This window comes from Neopsephotus bourkii, unplaced genomic scaffold (genome assembly GCF_033783945.1).
Source record: "Neopsephotus bourkii isolate Nb327-2 ecotype Australia unplaced genomic scaffold, CSIRO-AGI_Nbou_v1 NB_1686, whole genome shotgun sequence".
NCBI lineage: Eukaryota > Metazoa > Chordata > Aves > Psittaciformes > Psittacidae > Neopsephotus > Neopsephotus bourkii.
In genome coordinates this window covers 459,240-483,445 of record NW_026902160.1, presented here as the reverse complement: position 1 = coordinate 483,445, position 24,206 = coordinate 459,240, and the positions used below count along the sequence as shown (strand labels likewise).

Below are 24,206 nucleotides of genomic sequence, written 5' to 3'. Positions count from 1 at the left end.
TAAATGGTCCGACTTAACCTGGCTCACAACTCTGTAGGCACCTGGGGCATGGTCAAACCCAACCCTCGGGGATGCGTTTTGCTTGGAGCCCAAACACTGCAGCCTGGCTGAAAGAACTCCAAGATGTAAATAATGAGGTGAAACAATCAGGTTGCACTCGATCAGAATCCACCCATGACATCTGCAGTCTGAAGGGTATGAAAACAGCACCTGGGGTGAGGATTACTCTGCCATGCTTGGATGTATGGGAAAGAACAGAAACAAAATTAAGGCAGAGTTATGGCTGCAATAGAAGAGCAGGAGAGGTTTGGCTCAGAAGATACCATTCTATAGAATGAATGAACTCTTTCATGTTCCTACTGCTAACTTTCTAACAAACCTAGAAGTTACAAATCTTTTCATCTCTTCAGTTATGCAAAACTTACAGTATAATTAACAGTATAATTCTACAAGCAATCAAAGCTTTTTGTCTTGTAACCAGGGTGGATCCAAGCCAATTCCAAAATGATGGCTGCAATACAGCTGCACTGATTAAAAAAGAAGAAACAAAACAATACCTACATGGGACAGGAGAGGCAGTGGGTAAGTAGAAGAGTTAAAGTTAAAAAGCATAGTCTTAAGTGCAGTGCTTCACGTCCTTGTGCCTGGCAATTCATCTTTAGGGATAACCTGTCCACAAATGAAATGGGTATTCTTCTCTGAGTGACAGATGAAGACTTTATGATTCAAACAATCCTTGAACTCTGAAGACAAAGGAACTGACCACAGTACAGCTCTGTCTCTCAGCTCTGCGGCTAAGCTAAGAGGTGACAAGAGTGGCTGCTCATTCACCACTAACGCTGACAAGGAAAACCAAGATGTACAAAAGTTATTGTGACGGAGAAGGAAACCAGCACGCGCTTTGTGCATCAACCTACTGCTTTAAAGTTTATGCCAGCACTTCCAGAGAACAGCCGAGCACCGCAAAGTTAATCAAAACAAGACTTCTCTGAGCAGTTGAGCACTGCAAGAGATCCTCCAGTGCTCGGCAGCAGGACCACCCAGAAATGTCTTTTAAGATGTGAGACTAACAGCTGGGAAACCAAGCTTAGGCAAGTTACACCACTGCTTCTCCCGTGTAACAGTATCCTCCCCGCAGGACCGCTGCAGATAAATACACCCGCACTCACAAATACAGCTGTACACTTAGATTTTGCCTTTTCTGATCTCATTTAAATGACACAGAAGTTTTGGCAAGCGTGACTATTACCCACAATTAAAAGCTAAACTGTGGTACTTCTTTGCTAATTGCAAATAGCACTGTGATTGTGGAGCACACCTACATTTGCAGAGTTTGAGTATGCTTGTATACAGCTGAATACAACAGATACTGGGGGAAGAACCTATAGTAAGAATGCATTGAGACCTTTTAGAAATAACCAGAAGAAAATCACTTACAGTAATAGTTATATTTTATTTTCTCTTTTAGTTTCAATGTGCAGTATTTTCAGCATTTTTTCTTTTTTAAACTTAAACATACATCTAAAATTATATGCTTTCCTTTTTCCTTTCAGTACATTTGCTTTTGGGTCGGGGCTCCAAGCTTTTGCTCGTCATTGCCCTCAAACTATACAAGACACCACCACAGGGTGCATTACCTTTCCCTTGTCAGGTTGATCCAACTTGATGGTATGCATACACAGACTGATGGGAATGATAAGCTCACACAAAATGCACGTGACGAAAAGCAGCGCATGCTTCACAAATGCTCTGCAGCGTTTATACCCAGTTAACTTGAATACAGCTTAAACTTGACATAGACGCTCTCCTGGGTATGAGTGTGGGATTCTCAAGATTTTCCATGGATACCTGAAGGTAACATGCACAAAGACTTCACCTGAAATCTCAGTATTAGGTAAAATTAGCATAGTGGACTTCCCCAGAGGTTTGCTACATTGCTTACTCTAGCTCTTACTGCAGCTTGCTTTCACTTTAAAATAATTCAACTACCTAGAAACTACCAAAGTACTTTGCTCTCTTGTAACTCTCAAGTGTATCCATCCTTATAACCAAAACTGTTTTAAAAGTAAAAGAGCAAAGCACCTATGTTGTCACTTGGTTGATTTCTACCTTTCATAGAAAGTTTACTTGGGATTGTACATGGAAAAAGTTTGCTTTATGCAACGAATGTACTCTGATCTTTTTTTCCCCCTTTTACTCCCACCCCATCCCATTCAACCACTGGGAAAGATCCTGAATGACCAAATTTCATTAAACTGCTTATTGCTATGTTTATTGCTCATTACACCCTAAAACTTATTTTATTTAGGAAGCACAAATGCTTATTCGTGACAGCTCCACAAAATCTTGAGACAAACCATGTCTGCTGCTCTTGGAGAACTGCCTTTGCAGTGTTTTTGACACAACCTCCTTATCTGCTATATGAAGTTAACAGCCATTTAAAGAGGAGAATGGTGAGACAGAATGCTCTTAAGGCAAGTCTACTAAATATCAACAAATTACTTTTATCCCAAAAGGTTCCACTTGTTCCCCACTTCTTTTGATCTAAAACTGTTCATTCATTACTCAGTGCTTTAGGAATGCTGCTGGTGGTTAAGAAACAAGCAACATCTTGGTGCTGAGAAGGCGCTCTTACCAAAGAAAAAGTAATACACAATCACATGGATGCTCTAGGCAAGAAATGACATCTGAGTATACGCTTTAGTGAAGATGTAAATAAACTCACATTCAGTTTCAACTGGCAAAGAGCATAAATACTAAAGAACACACTTTGAATCCTGCAAAGAAGAACTAGTTTACAATGAGTTGTAGTTTCCAGCTCCTCACTCCTGCACTCACTGCAAGGGAGAGGGCATGCTGAGATGAACTGCAATCAAGCTATTTAATGGGCCAGTAGATAGCTGGCCCCAAAACATTGGCTAGCATACGGTGTTCCTGAAGGAGGGCCATATTATGGATTTGGTAAAGTAGGCTGACAACTGACTCGTAAATGAAGTTTAAAACATCAATCTGTCTTAAGTATGCTCCCAATCATGCCATACCTCTAATCTTGTAAGGTGATAAAGAAGCCAGTTCCACTACAAAGCACATTAAAGAAACTGTTTGCTTTGGTTAGCCAGGACACCAAATATAAGCCTTAAGCCCAAACAAATTCCTATGCTGTTCTCAATGAAAAAAACAGCTTGATTTTCAGAATCATCTTATTTCTTAGTGGCCACTGTTTTGCTGTTACTGTGCCCATCACATACCTCTTGGCTCTTGTCACTAGAAGCAGGAGTGATTTTAAATAGTATTTCAATGCAAGAGAAGTGAGGGTGGGGAAAGCGTGTCTAGAAAGTAGTAAAGTGTGAACTGTCAGTTTTGAAGCACTATGTGTGTGTTTCCACACTAGGAAGACCTTTAAGTTACATTCCTTTAGGTCACTGAGAATATCCTAAGAGGAGATGCCCTTCTTTAGACAACTAAGGACACATTTTTGGAGGTACACTATGACAAATCTCCAAGAGAGGTTTAAGCAGATGGAGTTTTTACTACCAGTGTATCTGTGTGAGATTAGAACTGACTGCATCAGCTTTAAAGCTTGACTTGAAATGGGTAATGCAAGTATTTGCTTGAAGGCCAGCAACAGGCATTTGAGGAAAACAGGGTCTGTTACATCTGATGTTTTTCACCCACTCATGTTGACTGTTTAATTCAATATATTCCTTCACTGGTTGGAAAGATTCTATGGCAAGTCCAAAATTGGTTTGGAAAGTTTTATGAAGGGTCTAGCTCCCGTTATCCCAAGGTAAAGTAACCAGCTATTCTGTGTTAATCATGAGGAGCTTAAAATGATGGAGAATTTAACAGTTTGTAACACAACATATACTGGTTATATGGTGAGGATATGACTAACGATGCTTAAAAAATATATTAAAATCTATTTTAAATTTTGGAAAATAGCTTACAAAAATATCTTCACTTAAACTATATATCGTACAAAAACTGACTACTGGTGTGTGGGTTTACAGTACAAAACGATTATCGGTGGTTACAAAAGGGAAGAGTGATCTATACTACCCTTAATGAAAACTGAGGGCATTATATCTCACTGCCTGGAATTAGTCTCTTATCAGAATTAAGATAACCTCCAATATAACTCAAAAAGCTTTCAAACAGTATCTATTTTATTAAACCTTTTTCTGAACCCTTGTTCAGTTTCTTCTAAAAATCACCACAGTGCTGTGGCCCAAGAAAGAAAAGTAACCCAACTACGGGCAGAAATAATTGCTCTAGATAGTAAGATCTGTAGAGAGCTAAATACAGCAGCTTCTACAGTTGTTTCTACTGCCCAAGATACCAGCTTCCTCTGTCAGTAAAAGGAAGTGATACCAGCAGACAATTCCTTTGTAATTAATTTATGGGCAGAAGCAACAATTTTTGGTCTAGATTGGAATTATAGTTTAAATACATGGGTTTAATAAATACAAATATACACATCTGTATACATTAAATGTTGTCACATGTGTATAATTTCAACATATACATTATATACAGAAATACATACAGTACATGCTCCTCCTGACAACACTATCTCAATTTTTCCAAGTGTCACCAAAAGGTGTGATAAGAAAATGAAGAGGTTAAATAGAGGATGTGACTGAGAACCAAGGTATCATTTCTCTATAATTAAAAAAATCATAACAAATACAACTAAAGACAAATCCTGTGCTAGATGTCCCCACAGAATGCGTAGGAATCAATGGGGTTCCCTGGGTGGTGAGTAAAAGCTAAATCTGGCCCTGTGTAGTGTCCTGAATTCATGACTTTGTACTGTGTTTATGTCTAAAGCATTGTGAATACAACAGGTAATAAAAGAGGTTGTGTAATCTAACACCTTAGCCAGTCCCGAAGTAGACACAGCAGCCTTCTGATTCTTAACTGCTTAGCACATATGTGTTTATGTGGAAGTGGTCTGGATCTGGGTGACTCCATGGCCTCAGTTAGGAAGGGTCAAATGGTTACTGACTACTGGGGAGCTTGCACCATTTTGTCTCTTAAAATGCTGTGCAGTACATAAGAGCAGTTTCTTAAGTATACAAAAGGCTGATCCAGAGTAACTAGTCCTCTTCTCTTACCATTATGTCTCAAAATAAAAGAATTCAAAAGAAGCTACCAGAAAGCGGATCACAAGAATGCCTCCTTAGTACAGTCTCTCAAGACAAATTAACAACATATTCCAGTTTTAAAGCACTTTTAAGAAAAAGTGAGATGCGAAACAAGATGGATTCTGTACATTAAGATGGACTTCCAAAAGGAACACAAATTCAAGCACAAGGAAAAAAAATTAATGAGGACAATATAGATGTCAAGACATTCAGTAGCATGGCTTCTGTTCATCTCAAATTACAGCACAGCTCATGCACCACACATCTTACAATTTTACATACTGTACATGATATAGAAATATTTACGTTAAAACTTCTTTGACTGATATACTGTACTCAAATTTCAAATCCTGAGAAGAAAAAAGCAAAAAGTGTGGTCACGTATGTGCACTATATCTCTGATATCACCAACACATACACCACAGGATATCAGAAAGTTCCGAGAGAGGAATTACATGCTGGAAGTGTAAATCATGAAAGCAGTTTTCTCTTTTCCTTGTTCAGAAGAGACATTAGGAAACAATTTCTATTCTGTACTACACAACAGTATGTACAGGTACGTAGAACTATGAAGTTTTCTAATGACTGCAGCTTGCAATAACAGTCTTGGTGTCAGTTTCTTACCGGCTACACCACAGTGGCTTCAGCTGAACATCAGGAGGAAGAGTAATACCAGTTACCTTGCATGTAGTACTTGCTTGTATTTTACAGCCAGTAAGTGTGTCTCAGGGTAATCCCAAACACCTCTTGAAAAACACTGACATATTTCTTTCCACTCACAGGTCCCTGGTGTCAACAACAGCAAGAACTACACTAGACTTTTCAGGTGATTTCCAGTGCTGCAGAGCACTTGTCCACGCATTCTGGAAGTAAAACTGACAGGTTCATGTTTATCACAAATGCAACCCCAGATACTTTCTTGATCTTGCATTCCCTGTAATTCACATCAGATTCCAACACTAGACATGCAGTTCCATTACACATCAGGGTGTTCAACATGCTGTGACCTTGTGGACATTCTGCAAACAAGTTAGTAAGCGATGATACGGGGTTCCTGGAGATGCAACCACCTCAAACACCGACTGAAAGGCTCTCCGATCTAATTCTTCATCTATCTGATGTCGGTAGAAGTCTATGGCCACCAAACAGAAGATATTAACATCTACTTGTTCTGATTTTCCCATTCTGCTGATAATATGTGGAAGACTGAAATGTAAGTTAAGGTCATACAGTATGACAGAAGTTGCTTACCTTTTCATAAGGTAGTTTAAACACTCTTCAATAAAATGATGTATTTTTGAATTCACAAACAATATTGAAGTGCAAAATACTGTCACACAGCAATTAAACTGCTGCTACAGAAATCCCATTACTTCATTAATTTCATACAATTTCTTATCACCAGAAATTCATTTTAATCTAGCAATAGTTTTCTTTATCCACTGGAGCAGAGTGCGTTAACACCACAGTTACAACTGCTGATAGCCAAAGAGCACTGCTGAGATTGTCATTAGGAAGTTTCAAATACAACATATGGCCACTTTTTTTGTCTGATCATGAAATGCAAGTTACTTTTCTGCTTGTCTGGGTTTTTTTTTGGTTTTAAATAAGCCCAACACTGATACCACCTATGTCTTTTGGCTGTTCCAAACTACTTGGCCGACGTCATTCCATTGCCAAAGCTCGCTATTACTGAAGTGCGCCTCCCAGGGGATACTTGCAAACTACTTTGCATGTAGGCAATAATCTTAATTTGAGTTTGTTCTTTGTTCTTGTTTTCTTTAATATATTTTATCTTGCAGTGGGAATGTAGAACAAAGCTTTTAAAGGTCACTGCAAAGCTTACTTCAAAGTAAGGACTTTTCCAATCATCTTACATAGTCACAAGGAACAGATCTTGAAACAATTATAGGTAACTTCATTCTCATAGTCTGTTTAGAGCTTCTCTTCCCCCCTCTCAAACCTGAGGCACCAATGGCACAAAGTGATATTCCCCCTCAAATGTGAGGGACCAAGAGCATGGCGTTATACACCATTACAAAGCACAGTAAATCTGCCTTTTTTGTGTGTCAAACTTGTACTGCTATCCTTCGAGTCTATCAGTGTGCTTTACAGAATAATGGTATTAGCCCAGAAATGGCACACATTCACAGCCTTTTTAGGATACATCGCTGAAATCCATTGACTGGTGGAAGCACTGACAAAAAAACAGGAAAGACTCCACATTGCCATTGCCACAGGTGTTCTTTGTGTGAAATTAGAGAGAGAGAGCATCACCCAGTCACGGACCATTGAGGACTGCCCAGTGCTATGTAGTGTCTGGAATACCTGCAAAAATATTTTACACAGGAATAAAGACATGGCAGATGGACATGGTGAAGAGTTTAGTTTCTCTTATAAGGGTTCTCTCCAGCTACAAAGCTCCGAGGTTCATAAACTGGATTCCTGGAGCCAACTCTGAGCCTAAAGAATGAACACAATGCCTAGACAAAGAGATCTGCAAAAGAGTCAGCCAGGATGCAACTGGACTCATGACATCTGTGCCAAACAGAAGTAAACATACAGAAATGCAAGATTATCTGGCATCTCCATTTTTACAGATCCAATGTGGAGTGCACATGCACTCTCAAGTGATGCATGAATCCAGTTAAGTGCTGAAGAGCAAAATCCCTAGAAGCCCAACTGAGTCCACAGGGGCTTGACTGTAGAGTTCACAAGGCCAGGAGACCTAGGCTCGCTCTTTGAGATTTAAAGAGTCTGAGCACCAGGATCATAACTATTAAATTTATCTCTATCTTCCCATGCTCAGTGATTTAACTGTATTGCTCTGAACACTTTGTCTTCCATGTTGCCTGGAGGACAAAGCTCAATCAATGCAACTGGTTTCTCAGATGTAACAAAACTGGTATATATTGCTCCAATTGAGCTGTCAGTTATATAGAAATCTTCTGTAACATTTAAGGAAATATATATATATATATATATAAACACTACCTTATAAACTACTGTTGCCATGAATTGAGGGTAAGGCTGCTGATTTGATAAAAATTCTCCAATAACTTTATTCATTACATCTTGTGGTGGGAAAAAGTCATCAAGGAACTGTGGAAGGATCCGAGCCACCACTCTAGCTTCAAAAGGAAATCCCTTCCTGATCCTGAAAATAACAAAGGGAAAAAAAAAAAAAAAAAAAGGAACATATTTTGTGACTGAACTCCAGAAGAAACTCATTCTTTTCCAATATAACTGGCAACAGAAAGAACATTTTATTTATAACTGTAGATAGGTGAAAAAGTCTTCAACACTGAGGAATCCAAGTCTTCATATAATCCTACTCTAACAGCCTACCCAAAGAGGTCTATCAAAGCTATCAGAGGTAGTTACAGGTATCGTGTCACACCCTCCCACCCTCTCCTTTTCCAAAATATACAGCATTTTCTGAAACATCAGAGACAAGATTTAACAATAGGAATGCTGAAAAAAATATCAAAAAAAGACAGGGAGATCACTACTCCTAGTTATCAGAGAAAAGACCATTTACAAGCAGAACACTCATTTCCAACCATAAACCTTTGCATCGTTTTATTCAAGCCCAGGATAACCAATGTATCAAACAGGAAAAGCAAGCTGCACTGCACTGTAAGGAAGGGAAAAGTTACTCAAAGACAACTTTACTTAAGTAACACTGATTGGAAAATCTTCTCAATAAAGGCTGCCTCTGTTCACATGTCAAAAGCAACTGTGTGATTATTCCCTGCAAAAGGTATTTTCTGCTTGTAGTATTCACATGTTTTGCTGACTCTTAGGAGTGATAGTTTCAGAAGCACTCAAGCACTGCTCTAGTTCTGTTCTCACTAAGTCCTGAAGTTAAATCCTCATCCAGTTTTATGGAAAAACCACTGAACATTTAAAAAAATGTAAACCATTATCCCACAAACTACTATGCAAAATGTAACATGCTATGCTTACTTAAGGCAGCTTGAGACTGTCAGATCAAAACAAGAGGTCTGAAATGTTTCCATTAAACGGGTTCCATGTGAATACAGAAGTTTTACTGTACCCTTGGCTCTGCAATTACTTAGCAGCTTTGGAAAGAGCAACACTTGGGTGGGGGAAGGGGGAGAGGATTTTCAACTCTTAGGGTGGTTTGAAAGACTATTTCCCATGAACTGGATTTATATCTTTGATTATGCAGAAGACATCCTGAAAAGCACTTAAGAGTTTGACCTGAAGGGAGCTGGAAATACATTTATAAACTATTATGGTTTGTGCAACACACAGTATCAGTTAGGACATGTCTGTTTTCCATTTACATTCCTGTGCATTTGTGCTGCCTTCAGCAATTCCATCAGTGTTATATATACTCTATACCAGAAAGAAGTATCAATTTAAAGCAGTGGTAAGCAGACAAACATAATTAATTAAATATTAGAACTGTCAAATAGAGAAGTGACCACACGATGCAAACAATCATTTTTCTCCTGGTGCCCTATTGCATGTCTTATCCTCTTACCTATCAAAAAGGACAGATACTCGTTCCATAGCTACGATCACAGATTCACTGTCAGGAGCAGCAGGATTTGCATCTGTGGCACGACTGGGGCTGATTTTTTCCTTTCCTAAACCAAAATAATTTGTTACAAGTTTATTGTAAATGCTAAAATAAGACATTTTTATCCTTGGTAATAAAAATAAATGCAGAAAATGAGCACTGTTAGTAAGTTAGTCACTCAGCACATGAACAGTATAAGAAAAGCAAATACCTGTGTACATGCAAGTCAGCATTAATCCAAGTGCAGCCATCGCTCTGTGGGGGCTCTGCACATTCACTCTGTCAACACTCAGTTTAACTAGTGATTCGCTATCCAGCCTAGAAAGTTGCTCTGAAAGAAGGAGTCGCTCTAATCCTCTCAGGACACAGTGATAAATAATGGATGGTGTTAATTCATCACTTCCAGACACCATGACTCCACACATCTGAAATAAAGGAAAAGGCCAACTCCCTTGTTTTGAGGTCTATTTAGGTCATCTTCTAGCACCATATCACTGCAGCTAGTATAGAACTGCACCAGGTATTAAGAAAAACCTGATGAAACAAAACCCAAAAGCACACCTAACACCACAACAATCAAGTTAAGTGTTAAAGATAGCTATGTGGTGATCCCAAGTTAGTGACAACCTGTGACTGGAGGCATCACAACATACCTGTATAATTCCTGCAGAGAATTCAGGCCCTACATCAAGTGGGTAATTCTCAATCAAATAGAAAGCAGCTGCACACATTACCAAGATGTGCTGTTGGTTGTGGATATTCACACAACTGTAAGTAAGCAAAAACGTAAGTGGTCGCTTAAATCAAAGTTGTCTAGGTCATAAATAGAGACAATATAAGCAATTCTTAGAAACACTAAGTATTTTTTCACATGAAATGTATGCAATTTTTAAAATCCCACAACGTAGAACCAAGATGCCATAAGGGAGCACTGGCTATCATGGAAATCCAGTGTAATACAAGAGGTTTTTCAGCAATATAGTTATATGCTATCACTGTCTGATTTGTTTAGGAGGAATAAGCTTCATAACTGATCCTACAAGTCTTATTCTAAGAGTATGCTTTTTGACAGGAAAATAAGGTAAAAGGAACACAATCCAAAGAGAAAAAAAGTCTCTCCGTTTTCTCACCCTTAAATATCCTTTTACTTCTGTAAATCAAACATAAACTTGGCTGATATTTTCAATGAAAGTGCCAAAACCTGCTTGATACAACATCCTGTTCTCAAGTGTAGTGACAACCAGAAACCACGAAGAGCCCTTTTGTTCACACATAAGCATGCAACAGTTGGGGATTGAGAAGGGGGAAGAGTCTTACTGTGCTACTCCTCTCAAGTTGGAGAGCAGATACTCGCTAATAATTGGGATGAGTTGCTTTGCTGTCTCATCAAGCAAGTCACATTCGAGGATATAAAGAATTCCATGCAGAGCTCCAATCCGACTTGGCATATGGGTGCTTCTTAGGGTTGATTCCAGCAGTCGACTTACTGGTTCAGCCACAGCTTTATCCTAATACAACCAATGAGTGTATTCATTAAAATTCAACACTGGTTCAATACTGGTGGATTGTCTAATTTAGAAATGCTTGGAACAAATTAAAGAGCAGAAAACATGGCATGACCCAGAGCTTGGCTTAAAAGTACTTTTAATCAAATGTCACAATATAATCAGGTCTTTCAGTTAACCACAAAGGACGCTTCTGTCTAAAACTGATCAGTAGATGTGGCCAAAAGAATACCATCCACTAAACACAAAATACAGTTTTCCTTTAGTTGTTCTCCAAGACCACTGGCACCCAGACCTACACATCTTTCTCTCCATCACTCCCATAATCTGGATGAGGGGATCAAGTGCACCCTCAGTAAGTTTTGCAGACAACATCAGGTTGAGCAGGAGTATAGATCTGCTTTAGGGCAGGAAAGCTATACAGAGGGATCTGGACAGGTTTGATCAATGGTCTGAGTCCCATTGTATGAGGTTCAATAAGGCAAAGTGCTGGGTCCTGCATTTGGGCCACAACAACTCCATGCAGTGCTACAGGCTTAGGAAGAGTGGCTGGAAAGCTGCTCAGCAAAAAAGGACCTGGGGGTGCTAACTGATGACTGCTGAACATGAGTCAGCTTGTGTCCAGGCAGCCAAGAAGGCCAACAGCATCCTGGCCTGTATCAGCAGTGGTGTTGCCAGTAGGGCAGGGCAGTGATCATTCCCCTGTACTGGGCACTGGTGGGGCTGCACCTTGAATCCTGTATTCAGTTCTGGGCCACTCACTACAAAAGAGACACTGAGGTGCTGGAGCGGGTCCAGAGAAGGGCAACAGCACTGGTGAAGGGTCTGTAGCACAAGTGTGATGAGGAGTGTCTGGAGGAACTGGAGTTGTTTAACCTGGAGAAAAGTAGGCTCAGGGGAGGCCTTACAGCTTTCTCATGAGATTAACAGTAACACAAATCCAGCCACAGCTGTTTTTTTTCCCCACAGTCCTCATTCCTGGCCTGAAATGTAGCAAACAAGTCTAGGGCAAAGGTAACACTCAACTGAATAAGATTAACCAAAAAGCACATTAAATTAAATTCAAACCTCAAAAAACCCAACCAAACAACCCTGCTGTTTGGATATGGGACAACTGGAGATCATGTCTGCAACCTCTGAAAGCCCAGAACACACATCCTATTACTTCTTATAGCTATGCAGATCAGCTAAAGGATTTTCTTGGACACCAATCACTCTTGCCCAAGTTCATCAGATTTTGCAATAGAAGCTAAAGATGAGCTAACCTAGACACTCAAGAGTTTGCAATCAAGTTCCATGAGAATTTCTTACCATTCCAAGAACAGCAGCAGCTTTACAAGTGGCTGGTATCAAATACTGTACAAGAATCTCATCTTCCGATGGATGCACCTTTCGCAATTCTGTCAATGTTGTATACATCATCTCAAACTGATTCCTCTCTGTAAATAAGTCTGATACTGCCAGAAGCTGGACGCAAATTAAAATCAAACACAAAAAAAGCCCATTAGCACATAGCCAAAAGTTGTCTTTCCCTTCTGTTATAATTGTCAGGAGTGTCTGGAGTACTACTGTTGCCCAGAATTAATTCCACCATCCATCTCAGGTAACAGTTACCTCCAAAAGGTCTTTATTTTCCAAAAGGTTTATAAAACCAAATCCACTAGGGTACGTAATTCCGCAAAATTAACGTGCATTACCATTTACAATATACCAAACCACCCCAAAACTCCCTTTTGCAAGGAGAGTTTCATTTTAGCTCTTTTATGATAGTGAATAACGGCTGTCAAGATACATTCCAGATCTGCATTCTTTAGTTTTGCTTCTACACTTAATTCTCTGATACTGTTGTCCCATCTTCATTTTCTTACGAAGAGATAGGATAAGCAAAATCCTGAAACCTACTTCCAGCAATTAATCAAGTAAAATACCAACTATCAAGTAGCAATGTCTGTAGTCTAGTAGCAGAATACGCAATCTAGAATGCTTATATAGGTTTAAATCAGTATAATGTTACATGGATCAACTGCTCAAGTTATACGTGTACTGCCCATATAGTAGCACTGACAAGAAAAATCAATCTTTCCTATATATCAAAACAAGCTTTACAAATGCTGCTTGGCTCTGAATATTTGGTAACAAGTACTCAACTGTGACTCTGAATAGTAGTTTAGACTTACTGATCGCACTACTTCGCTAATCAAGATGACAGGCGTTCTCTTGCTAGGGTTTGATGGCAATATCCACTGACTATACAGTTCAAGCAAGAACTGAGAACAAGAATGTATATCAACACCAGCCCGGTGTTTCCTGCAAGGCACAATAAGCAAACGTTAAAATGGCTATTCTTAAGCACTGGTAAAATACTTGATTTGAAATAGTACAGTTATTTGCCATTTAATATAGTTACTTATCTGATTTATAAACCCACTTTCTTGAAGTGAACATGAGATAAAAGCTTATTGACAAGTCAAAGGAGAGCCAAGAAAAAAATAACACACCTGGTGTTAATAGGAGAAGTTGGTGGTGAGGAAGGAGCAGGTATGTCATTCTCATCTTCTTCATCCTCACCCCACTCTTCTTCTCTCAAAGGAGTGATATTATTTCCTAACCATATGGAGTGTATAGAGACCTTGCAACACAAAACAAAACAAACAAGAAAATAAAAACAGAAAAGAAGCAAAACACTCCCATAGATTAGAAAAAAAGTATTTTAGAAGCCAAATATCATTTAAATGAGAGGCAACACAGACTCAAAAACATTTACATGAACTGCACATCAATTATTTTTTTATTTATACCTTTATCAATGCTTTAGTTTAACTCAGTTTTAAACTGTGTGGCACAGCAAAACCAGCAGCACCATGCGCTTAGCTCAGCAATACAGGTGATGCTAAAAGCAGTATCGGCTAACCTGTAAGCATGCACTAGCAATGTATATGCATCATCCTACACCAACATAACAGATCGAAGATCTAAAGCAAAGAACAATATTTTACCACTCATCTTAAGCAAGAAAACAATTCAGAAAGAATTGCAATGACTGCAGTTCAACAGAAAACACACCCCTAACTCTTCTCAAACCGTAACTCAGCATATCTGATTGCAGTATAACCTTTCTTCTGAAACCAGACAGGTCTAAGATGTCAAATCTTTTGACCCAGGCTAGATAAACAATTATCTACAAAGAAGAAAACTTCTTGGTGGTTCTTCAAGTTATCTATAAATAAAACTAATGTTTCAGAACAGTAAGACCTGCTGATGGCATTTCATAAATGATCTATGTGAAGATTCCAGAACAAGATCAGTGCTTCCTATGTTTCAATGCAGGTATTACTTTTCCCTCTAAAGTTACTTATCATACAAAGCTTAAGACTTCTAAGACAGAAATTCATCCTTACATACTCTTTCATGTTCAGCAAAAATATACACACATTTATTTCTTTTTCAAGTAGGATGTCTAATGCCTAATACTGCTACAGAGATTACAGATTTTGTAAATAACACACAAGGTCTGTAAGCCTGCAGATACTGGAAGTTCAAGCCACTCAGAATCTCAAGAGAACACATAGAAACCTAGAGACAGACAAATGTGTGTTTGGTCTTCCCTATGCAAAGTATTCCTCAAAAAAAGTCACCCAAGTTTAGTATTTAAGGTGTAGGGTGATTTTTTTCACTAATACATACTATTCAAGTACTAATACATACTATTCAAATACTAATACATACTATTCAAATACTAATACATACTATTCAAATAGCAAACCAAATACTACATTTAAAGCTAATGTGTAACTTTTTGCAAGACTAATTTTTCAAGGAGATAAATAACTGGATAAAGACTATCTTTTTTAATTCACTGTATGCAGTGCTACTTTTCCAACTAGCATCATCCAGTGAAACTTACATCTCCACACTGGATTTAAAATAACATTGCTTATTTTAAGTCCAGTGATTTCCATTTCCTAAGGACTACTGCAAGCATGCAGTAGCAGATTAAAATCTAATAGCTAGTAGAAGCTACATTTGAACACACAAGGCTGAGAAGTACAACTCAATAGCTGGCTCACAGGTAGGCCTCAGACACACAAGCAAAAATTCCATGAGAGGTGGGAAAACTGGGCAATTCCTCTCAGCCAGCTATAACCTACACTGCATCCCCGAGAGCTGTTAGCTTACATCTGAGTTTAAGCAACACCGTCTAATTTTTACAAACTGGTAGAAATGTAAGTAAAGTCAGGTTTAAAGTTAAGGTTTTAACAAACCTGTCCCAGTTTATAATCCATATCTCCTATTTCTCGTTCAGTATTGATCTGCAGTAAGAGTTTTTCATGGCTGATGAGAGCACCTATAACAAAACAGAAGACAACTCTTTAAAATATGCACAGAAAAGTAGATGTGAAAATGGTTTCATTTCCTGCAAACTGGATTTCAAATTAATTCCTAAGAGTATTTTCTCTATCTTTTACACATAGAGAATTCACTCTTCCCTCCCACCCCCACCACGCTTACCTGTAGTAGCGGGAGAAAGTGATGGAACAGGGTCCCAAGCTTGGTATAAGTGATGCGTAGCAATATTATCTCTCTTAGATACCATTGCTTGGATTTCTTGTTCAACAATTCCCCTGATAACACTTAGCTTCCTCCCAAACCTGAAAGCCCAACAGAAAACAATTTAAGCAGATTTTCCCTTCAACATTTTTTGTGCAAGTCTAACTAGCTTACCTGACAATGTTGTGTCTATGCTTATATTCATTATCAGGAATGCTAAGACTGAGAAATGCTGAGAAATAAATTCTGCACACTGCACAAGATACTGTCTTTTTCAGATACTGTCTTTCAGCTTAACAGGTTTGTGATGCTAAGTCCGTTTAAATTCTAGGTAAACAGATCCATCTGTATACATTTTTACTTAGAAAATACAGAATCTTAGAAAAATTCCTACAGCTAGACTAAGCAATTATAATCACAAGTATAGTTTTTATGCATTCTAGAACAAGTAAAAAATACCTTGTGTCCAGAGCTTTTAAAGCTTTGTTGCGGGGCTGCTGTTCCAAACAGCTAACCGCTGGATTGCCTGCAACAGGTATTGTCATTGCACTCAGCACCAAGGAAGTTATGGCTTGCACTGCAAGAACATTAATTTGGGTCCTCTCCGTATCTTCCTGTAAAATGAAGTTACTGTAATTTGAACTGTAAATAGAATCCTGAAAGCTCTGAATATCAGTTTGCCACCTTCCATTACATTATCATTAATAAGCCTGACATCTAGACTTCTTTCCGTCCAGAAATCTCTCTGACTTAAGCAATGCACATAAAGCACTTTAACTGTAAAAGCAAGATACCCTCTCATCTCATCAGCCATTCTGTATGCATCCTCTCTTATCACAAAAGCATTAAAACCTCAAGATATCTATTCTGTTGCTTCAAAGTGTTTAGTCTCTTTCTTTGCATCAACACATTAACTCTCTGTTGAAACAAGGCATCAAATAAGACCGGATCTGAGCTGGAAACTTCTCAGAGAAGGAGTTCCTACTGTGCCTAAAGCCAAACATCTAATAAACCAAACTTTGAACTGTGTGCATGTTGAGTGATGTACTAATATAAAGTTGAAACAGCTTGACTAGTATTTCTCCATACTGGTTACACACTTGCAAGGGCTTTAACCCAGAAGCTGCATGTGTCTGAACTCACAGGGATATGAAGACAAGAAAATATAAACCAGAAATAATTCCTTGGTTTTTAGTCACTACTTTTCTACTGTGCAGGTTTATTAATAGAAACATTTTTCTTACTTTAAGTAAAATTTAATTTAAAAAAAATTAGTGAATGATATTACCTCCTGTTGGTTCTCCTCTTGGTCCATTACTATAGGCTGAGTTACAAGTACACCAAGCAAAGTAGCCCAAGTCTCTTCAAACTGAGTACGGCTAATCCATCCTATGGAAACACTCAGAGATAGCCATTTATGTCTTAATACAAACACAAGCATAGAACAGCATTAAAAAATTGGCATGTAATTTCCACAGATTTAGTTTCACACCATTTTCTATTGGATTATGCATTTTTTTTCGTAATTGCTACAGTTTAAATTTAAACTAGCAACATAAAAAGGACATGGAACTGTCAGAACAAGTCCAGAGGAGGTCACGAAGATGATCAGGGGAGTGGAGCACCTCCTGTATGAAGATCAGGTGAGAAAGTTGGGGCTGTTCAGCCTGGAGAAGAGAAGGCTGCGTGGAGACCTCACAGCAGGCTTCTAGTGTCTGAAGGAGGCCTACAAGGATGCTGGGGAGGGACTCTTCATTAGGGACTGTAGTGACAGGACCAGGGGTAATGGTTTAAAACTTAAACAGGGGAAGTTTAGATTGGATATAAGGAAGAGGTTCTTTCCTGTGAGGGTGGTGAGGCACTGGAATGGGTTGCCCAAGGAAGCTGTGAATGCTCCACCCCTGGCAGTGTTCAAGGCCAGGTTGGACAGAGCCTTGGGTGAAATGGTTTAGTGTGAGGTGTCCCTGCCCATGGCAGGGGAGGTTGGAACTGGATGATTTTAAGGTCCTTTCCAACCCTAAGTACTCTATGATTCTATGTTGTATTTTAGGAAGTGACGACCCTTATAGATGGATTCGGCACATTATTAAAGCGGCCCTGTTGTGGTTGTTGCTTACACACTTTTCAATATTTTGTCCATCTTTTAAAGCACTGAGAACTATCAGGTTCCTACAACACAAATCATTCAGAATATGGGCTAATTCTCACAGGAAAGAAAGTTGTGGCAAATCCCGTAACAATCCAAGAAATCTTCATGCTCTAAAAGCAAAATGACTGAACTGCCTAAAAAACTGGACCATTAAAATTCAAGCACTTCTCATTTAGTTTTTCCAAACAGATTTTTACCTACAGAAGACTGCAAAGAATTCCTGAATACCCTGCAGTTTATACTAATGGTATTTAAAGAAACAAAACCAGAATGTCATCTTGGCCATTACAGTGATCAAACAGAAATCAGTGCTGCGCCCCAAGTCAATCAACCTGTGGACTGGGGAAGGGGACAAAAAAACCAACCAATCAAGCAAAAAACCCACAACAATAACAACAGCAACAAAAAAATCCATAAGCATATAGAAAAATCGATGCATTATCCTTTTTCAGTCTCGGCTGCTGCAAAGAATTGACGTCTTAAGCCCTATGGTTCTCATTCAGTAAACCTTGACATATACATCAGCCTTAAAGTAACAGCATCTCATTTAAAATACTGAATGGCACTAAATTCAGTTTATGCAATATGAATGAATGCAGAAAAGGAGGGGAAGCAAAATATTCTCAACCATACTGTCAAGTGTACCCTCCAGAAAACAAGTGGACATCCTGTAAAAGAGCATGCTGAAATCATCTTCCCAAGTTGGAACAGTGTTTGGCTTTATAATTTATGATTTGTTGCTCTGCACTGAGCAGAATGTAACAATTATTGCAGCACAATTACTAAGCTGCTCTGAAATATTATTTCTCTTCCACATAAGCAACAAAAGTAAACAAATGGTACCAGATTCTGTTATTCAGTAGCTTCACAACACAGGTAAATGCCCAGTAACAGCCAACTGTATTCATTTATAATTTTTACATACCAAGAGTATTAATGCGATAGATGAACTCCTTAAAGATTTCTTTTTCTTGAAGAAATTCTACCGGGATTTCAGGAAAAACTGTGCCAAAGTCACCTGCAGGCTTTGGTGACCAGCCTAATTTCCAGACCTAAAGAAAGAGAAATTGAGTCTACTTATCTAAAGCAGAAACACTATTGACGTGACAGCTATAAATACATATGCGCCATTCAGAAGCGATATGAGTAAATAAAGTAATTCTCCAAGTAAAAAACCACCTCAGAGAAAGATTAAATATCTAACACAGCTAGCACACATTTTATACTGTTTTCCTTGGGTGTTGCTGAGTCTTAAATTAATTGCATATTTTTCACAATTATTCAGTCCTATTATCCAAGTTTGGATATGGAAGCGAGTAAATTCTAAACTGAAATATACGACAAGTAAATTCTAAGCTGAAATATGACAGGAACTTAAGTGCCAGGTGACTCCTTGATTGTGCAGAACTGATGCTGAAAAGATAATTCAGGGAAAAGTTTACACACTATGCCTGAAAAAAAGCATACAGATACATCCGAGAAGGGGCAATAAAGTCCCAGTCACAAAAACTAGTATTTTTATAAGATCCCCTCAAAAACAGAGTGGAGAGAAACAGAGAAAGGCCAAAGAAATGGCCTTGCACATACCAGGAAACTCCCTTTTGTTCTACCTTATAAGTATCTAGAAATGCTTCTGATCGTGGTTTTGAAGTTTATCAAAACAAGATCAGTTCACAGTACTAACCACATATGGAGGCAATCATGAGATATTTTTGAATCCATGTTACACTGACCAAAAAGAAAAAGTTGAAATACATTTTCCAAGATGAGTTAGGAAAGAACAGTACTATATAACCCAAAAGTATTTGCATGGCATACCATCGTATGGCACACCATAGTACAGCACCACATACAAATACCTGAGTGAGTTCAGATACTACTTCAGACACCTCAGCACCACTGCATCATTGCATGATAAAAAATGAATTTGCCAATTCATTTGGCATAAGAAAGTAGCAGTATAGATTTCTCAATCCCACTGAGAAGAAGGAAATATTAGCCCCAGGTCACTGCTTGCTCTTCCTTTCTTAAACTACCACACTACCTGGATGTTCCTTCACGTGAGAACACAAGGAGCGACAACACTCCTTTCCAAAGTGAACTCCTACGCTATCTTTACAATGTTTTGCTACTCAGCTTAAGATGACAAATTGGCTGATTAAACTAACTAAAGGTTGAAGTCCTACTGACGTAAAATTTAAGATGCAGCACTGTGTGTGGTTTTCAAGAAGTTACTGACCAACTTTTAAATTCCTGAAAACAAAGCGTAATGAACATACCAAAGGAGGTACTCTTGTGTAACTGTTCACTAGAGGCAGCCTTGCTAAACTGATGATGATGTTCTTGAGGACAGGAGTAAGGAATGCTGGGATACTGCTGTTTCTTTTGTGTCCCAGTGCCAGGACAGTCTGCAAACACTCCACCATCTCAGCTACCATTTCACAAGCTGCAGTAATGTGTTTGGTTTCTTTGTTGGGAGAAAAAGAAATCTGTTTTATGAATCTTTCAAAAGACACATAATTAAAAAATATACAGAAAACCAGAAAATGCTTAATGACTTCAGTATGTCGACTAAGAAGGACAAAACCACAATAAGAATGCATACAAAGAAATATTCCACAGTATTTCAGCTAGTTGAAGAGTATTACCACCCTCACAGCAACAGTTTGTCTTGTTTGACAGTCTCAGTGCTGAAGATTACCGGTACCTGAGATCTGCCAGCAAAGCAGCTGACTCGCAAACCCCAGCAAGAACAGGCCACACTGAACAGAGAACTTGTGAGAATTTAAAGTGACCAAACATCTTTTTTTTAGATGACAGTCTCATAGCTAGCTCTATGCTAAATCTGACAGGTAGTTTCTGTAGATGGATGTGGTATCTTACTGCACTAGTACAGCTGGTCCATGCTCATGGACTACGCTTGAACTTCACCTCAACATATTGCTCCCATACTGTGGAAGGGCAGATAATGAATCTGCCATTCTTCAGATGTAGAACTGCTACTATTTCCTCTCCCATACAAAAATAGTCACACATTAAAAAGCATGCAGCCTGGCTGCACAGACAGCAGACCCCCCTCACCCCCAAGAAAAATCTGCAGTAATATTTAACTCTCAAGAAAAAACAACTCTACCTGTTAAAAATATGTCAGCCTATAGTTAATAATCATCAAATAAAAATAAGGTTTTAGAGGAAATTTTGTTGAAAAATAATAATAGAAAGGGTACCTACAAGTATTTCTACAGTAAAAGTTTAAGGCAAAAGTGAAAAATCACCGTTTACTTACTCTGTGAGTTTGAATCAACTTCACCCTCACTTAAGCCTTTTGAAGTATTCTTCTTTCTTTCAGGACTAAGAAGTTGATTGCCAGGTTCAACAGCAACTAAATTAAGATAAAAATATTGAAAAGATACAGCCATTACATCTCTCATATTCTCTTTTTCTCCTCAAAGCCACATAAAAGTCAAGTATTTAACATCTCCAAGGCATCTGCCAAGTTCAAAAGTAAACACAAAGTTTTAAATGAGAAATTAAAAGTAGTAAAAACAAATCTGTCAACAAAATAATTGAAGAGGACTCAGAAGAAATATTCCAGACACCTGGAAGTCCATCAGTGATGACTGACAATTTATTAAAAAAATTTTCTCATAGCTGTTTAAATAAGACTCACCTGCTTCTACGATAAATCTAATGCAATTAATTAAGGAGCAAGCATATGTCACATTTGCTGCAGAAGCCAATAAATTCCAGAGGTTAAGCTGCTGTAATGTCAGACAGCAACAATCCAGAGCAGCTTGAAGATCTACACTTAATGGAATCTGGTCATGCATTAAACGCCATGATAGTGCCTGGGCAAAAATAAAAATTTCCCATTAATAGCAAATTGGCACAAGAGAACTTACAGCTAAAGGTGTCTGATGGTGTTTTTTTACTCAACAATATGTACAGTTTTATTAGCAAGTTGAACTGATTTGTTTTCCTGAGAAAACAGAATTTCTTTTGAGTACAACAAAAAAATGATGAGTGTTATACACTGTTTATTCAGTCTCCCACAGATCAGTGCAGGGCCAGTCTCCCAAATGCCAAGATCATCCCATCAGTCAATCAACTTCTTGTCAACAGCTACCCTTCTCCCGTAAGTCCATCTGATTTACTAGCACTAGAAGAAATTTCTACACTTAAGACAAGAAAGTTGCCCAGATCAAATGTTACTTAATGGTGACCAGTGTAAGTCAAAGTTGTTCCTGCTCCCAACGTTTCATGACACCTTAATTATGCTGTAGTTTCTTACCTCTACTGACATCACTACGAATTTCAGGATATCGTCCTCTTTGTCAGGAGGAACACGGAGACCAGCTGGCAGTTTTGACAGTAACAACAAATACTGAGCCAGTGCACGACAAAGTGTCATCATAGACTGATACATCGCCTCATCTCCTATAAAATAAGACTGGATGAAATCTAGCAGTTTGAATTTTTTCCCCTCAATAAATTTTTTTCAGACTTATTTCCTAAGCACTTTAATGCAGGTATCTTGATTTTTTAAAAAATAGTAAGTTCATGTATTCACAAGACATCTGTAAAGTACCTTTGCAGAGGAGAGAATATACTTAAAAAGACCATTATTTCTATTACCAAAGATATCACTTAGTTTTTTCCAGTAGGGTGATGGCTCAGTTGGCAATAGTGGTTGAAAAACCTGGTGGCTGGCTGGAAGGTTCTGTACTGTGGTAGACACATGATCCAGAGTTACCGTCCGAGCTGTTTCAAAGAAGCTGCTCTTTTGGTCTCTTGAGATTTCATTCATGCCAACACTTAAACAAGGTGCCAATAAGCTTAGGTTGAATTCCTGAAGTCAAATAGTAAATAAAAAGTAAAGAAATTGCTTTTAAAGAGAAGCTAAGTATTCAACAGTACTATTTTGGCATACTAATATGGTGGTAAATTAACAGTTTATTAATTAACTTGTTATTATGACCTCTGCTCTAATGTGTTGTAACAATTCCATAATTAAGCTCATATTTGTTCTACATTTAGATTCCAAACACTACTGTTCTGGAAAGAAAACTCTATGCTTATTCCAAATTTTAATTTAATTTAATTTTATTTAAGCATGTGAATAAGCTTAAAGATGACCTATATACAAAGAATCTTCCAAGTAGTAAGTTTTCAAACAAATAATGTTTCTAAACAGTTTCCCATTATTATTTCTGTATACCAGTAGCAAGTGTAACGCAGAGAATTTGAACAAAATAAATTACTAAAAAACAAAGTAATAATGCAAGTTGTCCTTTACACCAGATTACCGTCTGTGGCCTGTTACCTTCATATTGCAAGTCATCTAAGCACAGATATGTAAAAGGTTACAGAAACAACTGTTCTTGTAAGAGACTGTATGGCAAAATGAGATTATATAAAACGGCAGAACTGGATGTTTGTGATTCTAATACACAAACTAACTTTCACTTCCAGTGACACACTCAACGTGTGCTACTAGAAAGCTATTATGAGCAGCACTGCTAGACACAGAAGCAAAACATATCTACTATTTTAGTTTCCAAAATGGAGTGAAATTCAAGAACTGAACTACAGATACATTGGAAGTGTTTACATTTAAGAACATAATCTATTAATATTATCAATTAAGAACATTAAAAAGTAATTCCATCCTCTTCATCTGACTGTGTTTTATCTGATAAAGAAATTACCTTGCTGGTCATGAAGGAGTTCAGATCAGGCTGAGGAATCCTATTTACCAGTTCTGCACCTTCTAGTAGAGCCGAGTCAGACTTGACGCAACACTGCGACCTCACCAGTGACACATACCAGTCCTTCGATAATTAAAGAAAGAAATTTATTACATATTTGTTTTCAGAAAATAATAAGTTTATAGGTGCAGGGGGAGAACTGCTCATTGGCACTGAATCATGGTCCATTTAAGATATCACTAGGTGACATTAATGAACAGACAATTGGCAAATGGACCATCTTAAACTAGACTGATGGATGTCCACTGGCAAGTGGTCTATTTCCGTAAGAATCTGGACAGAAAACAAAAAATAAGCTTAACATATAGCACAGGTATAGGCATTAGGATCCTAAAGTTGAGGAGACTACCTAGGAAAAAACCCGAAATACTCCGTAGTCACACAAACATACCACTAATAGCAAAGAATCCAATACTGTAACCAAAAAGAAGTACTCAGATTCAAATATATGAGCAGACGAAGATAGCATCTATCTTTTAACACTCACTGAAATAAAGGAAGACCATCACACATCACTGCAAATTTACTCCTTAAATT

The 24,206-nt window shown here is 38.2% G+C and overlaps 1 protein-coding gene across 3 annotated transcripts in view; it reads right to left on the bottom strand.

Moving 5' to 3' along the window:
* Positions 1–4,148: 4,148 nt before the first annotated feature.
* The window catches only part of HTT (huntingtin), a 79,063-nt gene continuing 59,005 nt past the window's right edge, over positions 4,149–24,206 (bottom strand). For all 3 annotated transcript variants that reach the window (XM_061376002.1, XM_061376003.1, XM_061376005.1), the window contains 21 exons: positions 23,610–23,732; positions 22,537–22,750; positions 22,193–22,338; positions 21,572–21,749; positions 21,188–21,283; positions 20,181–20,368; positions 18,827–18,953; positions 17,041–17,141; positions 16,212–16,366; positions 15,714–15,853; positions 15,467–15,549; positions 13,703–13,833; positions 13,382–13,511; positions 12,516–12,671; positions 11,017–11,207; positions 10,353–10,467; positions 9,911–10,124; positions 9,661–9,766; positions 8,142–8,304; positions 7,315–7,475; positions 4,149–6,353 (listed from right to left, as the gene is read on the bottom strand). In XM_061376002.1, the coding sequence (XP_061231986.1) occupies positions 6,140–6,353; positions 7,315–7,475; positions 8,142–8,304; positions 9,661–9,766; positions 9,911–10,124; positions 10,353–10,467; positions 11,017–11,207; positions 12,516–12,671; positions 13,382–13,511; positions 13,703–13,833; positions 15,467–15,549; positions 15,714–15,853; positions 16,212–16,366; positions 17,041–17,141; positions 18,827–18,953; positions 20,181–20,368; positions 21,188–21,283; positions 21,572–21,749; positions 22,193–22,338; positions 22,537–22,750; positions 23,610–23,732 (3,132 nt within the window). In that variant the 3' untranslated portion in view covers positions 4,149–6,139. The remainder of the gene's footprint in view (positions 6,354–7,314; positions 7,476–8,141; positions 8,305–9,660; positions 9,767–9,910; positions 10,125–10,352; positions 10,468–11,016; positions 11,208–12,515; positions 12,672–13,381; positions 13,512–13,702; positions 13,834–15,466; positions 15,550–15,713; positions 15,854–16,211; positions 16,367–17,040; positions 17,142–18,826; positions 18,954–20,180; positions 20,369–21,187; positions 21,284–21,571; positions 21,750–22,192; positions 22,339–22,536; positions 22,751–23,609; positions 23,733–24,206) is intronic.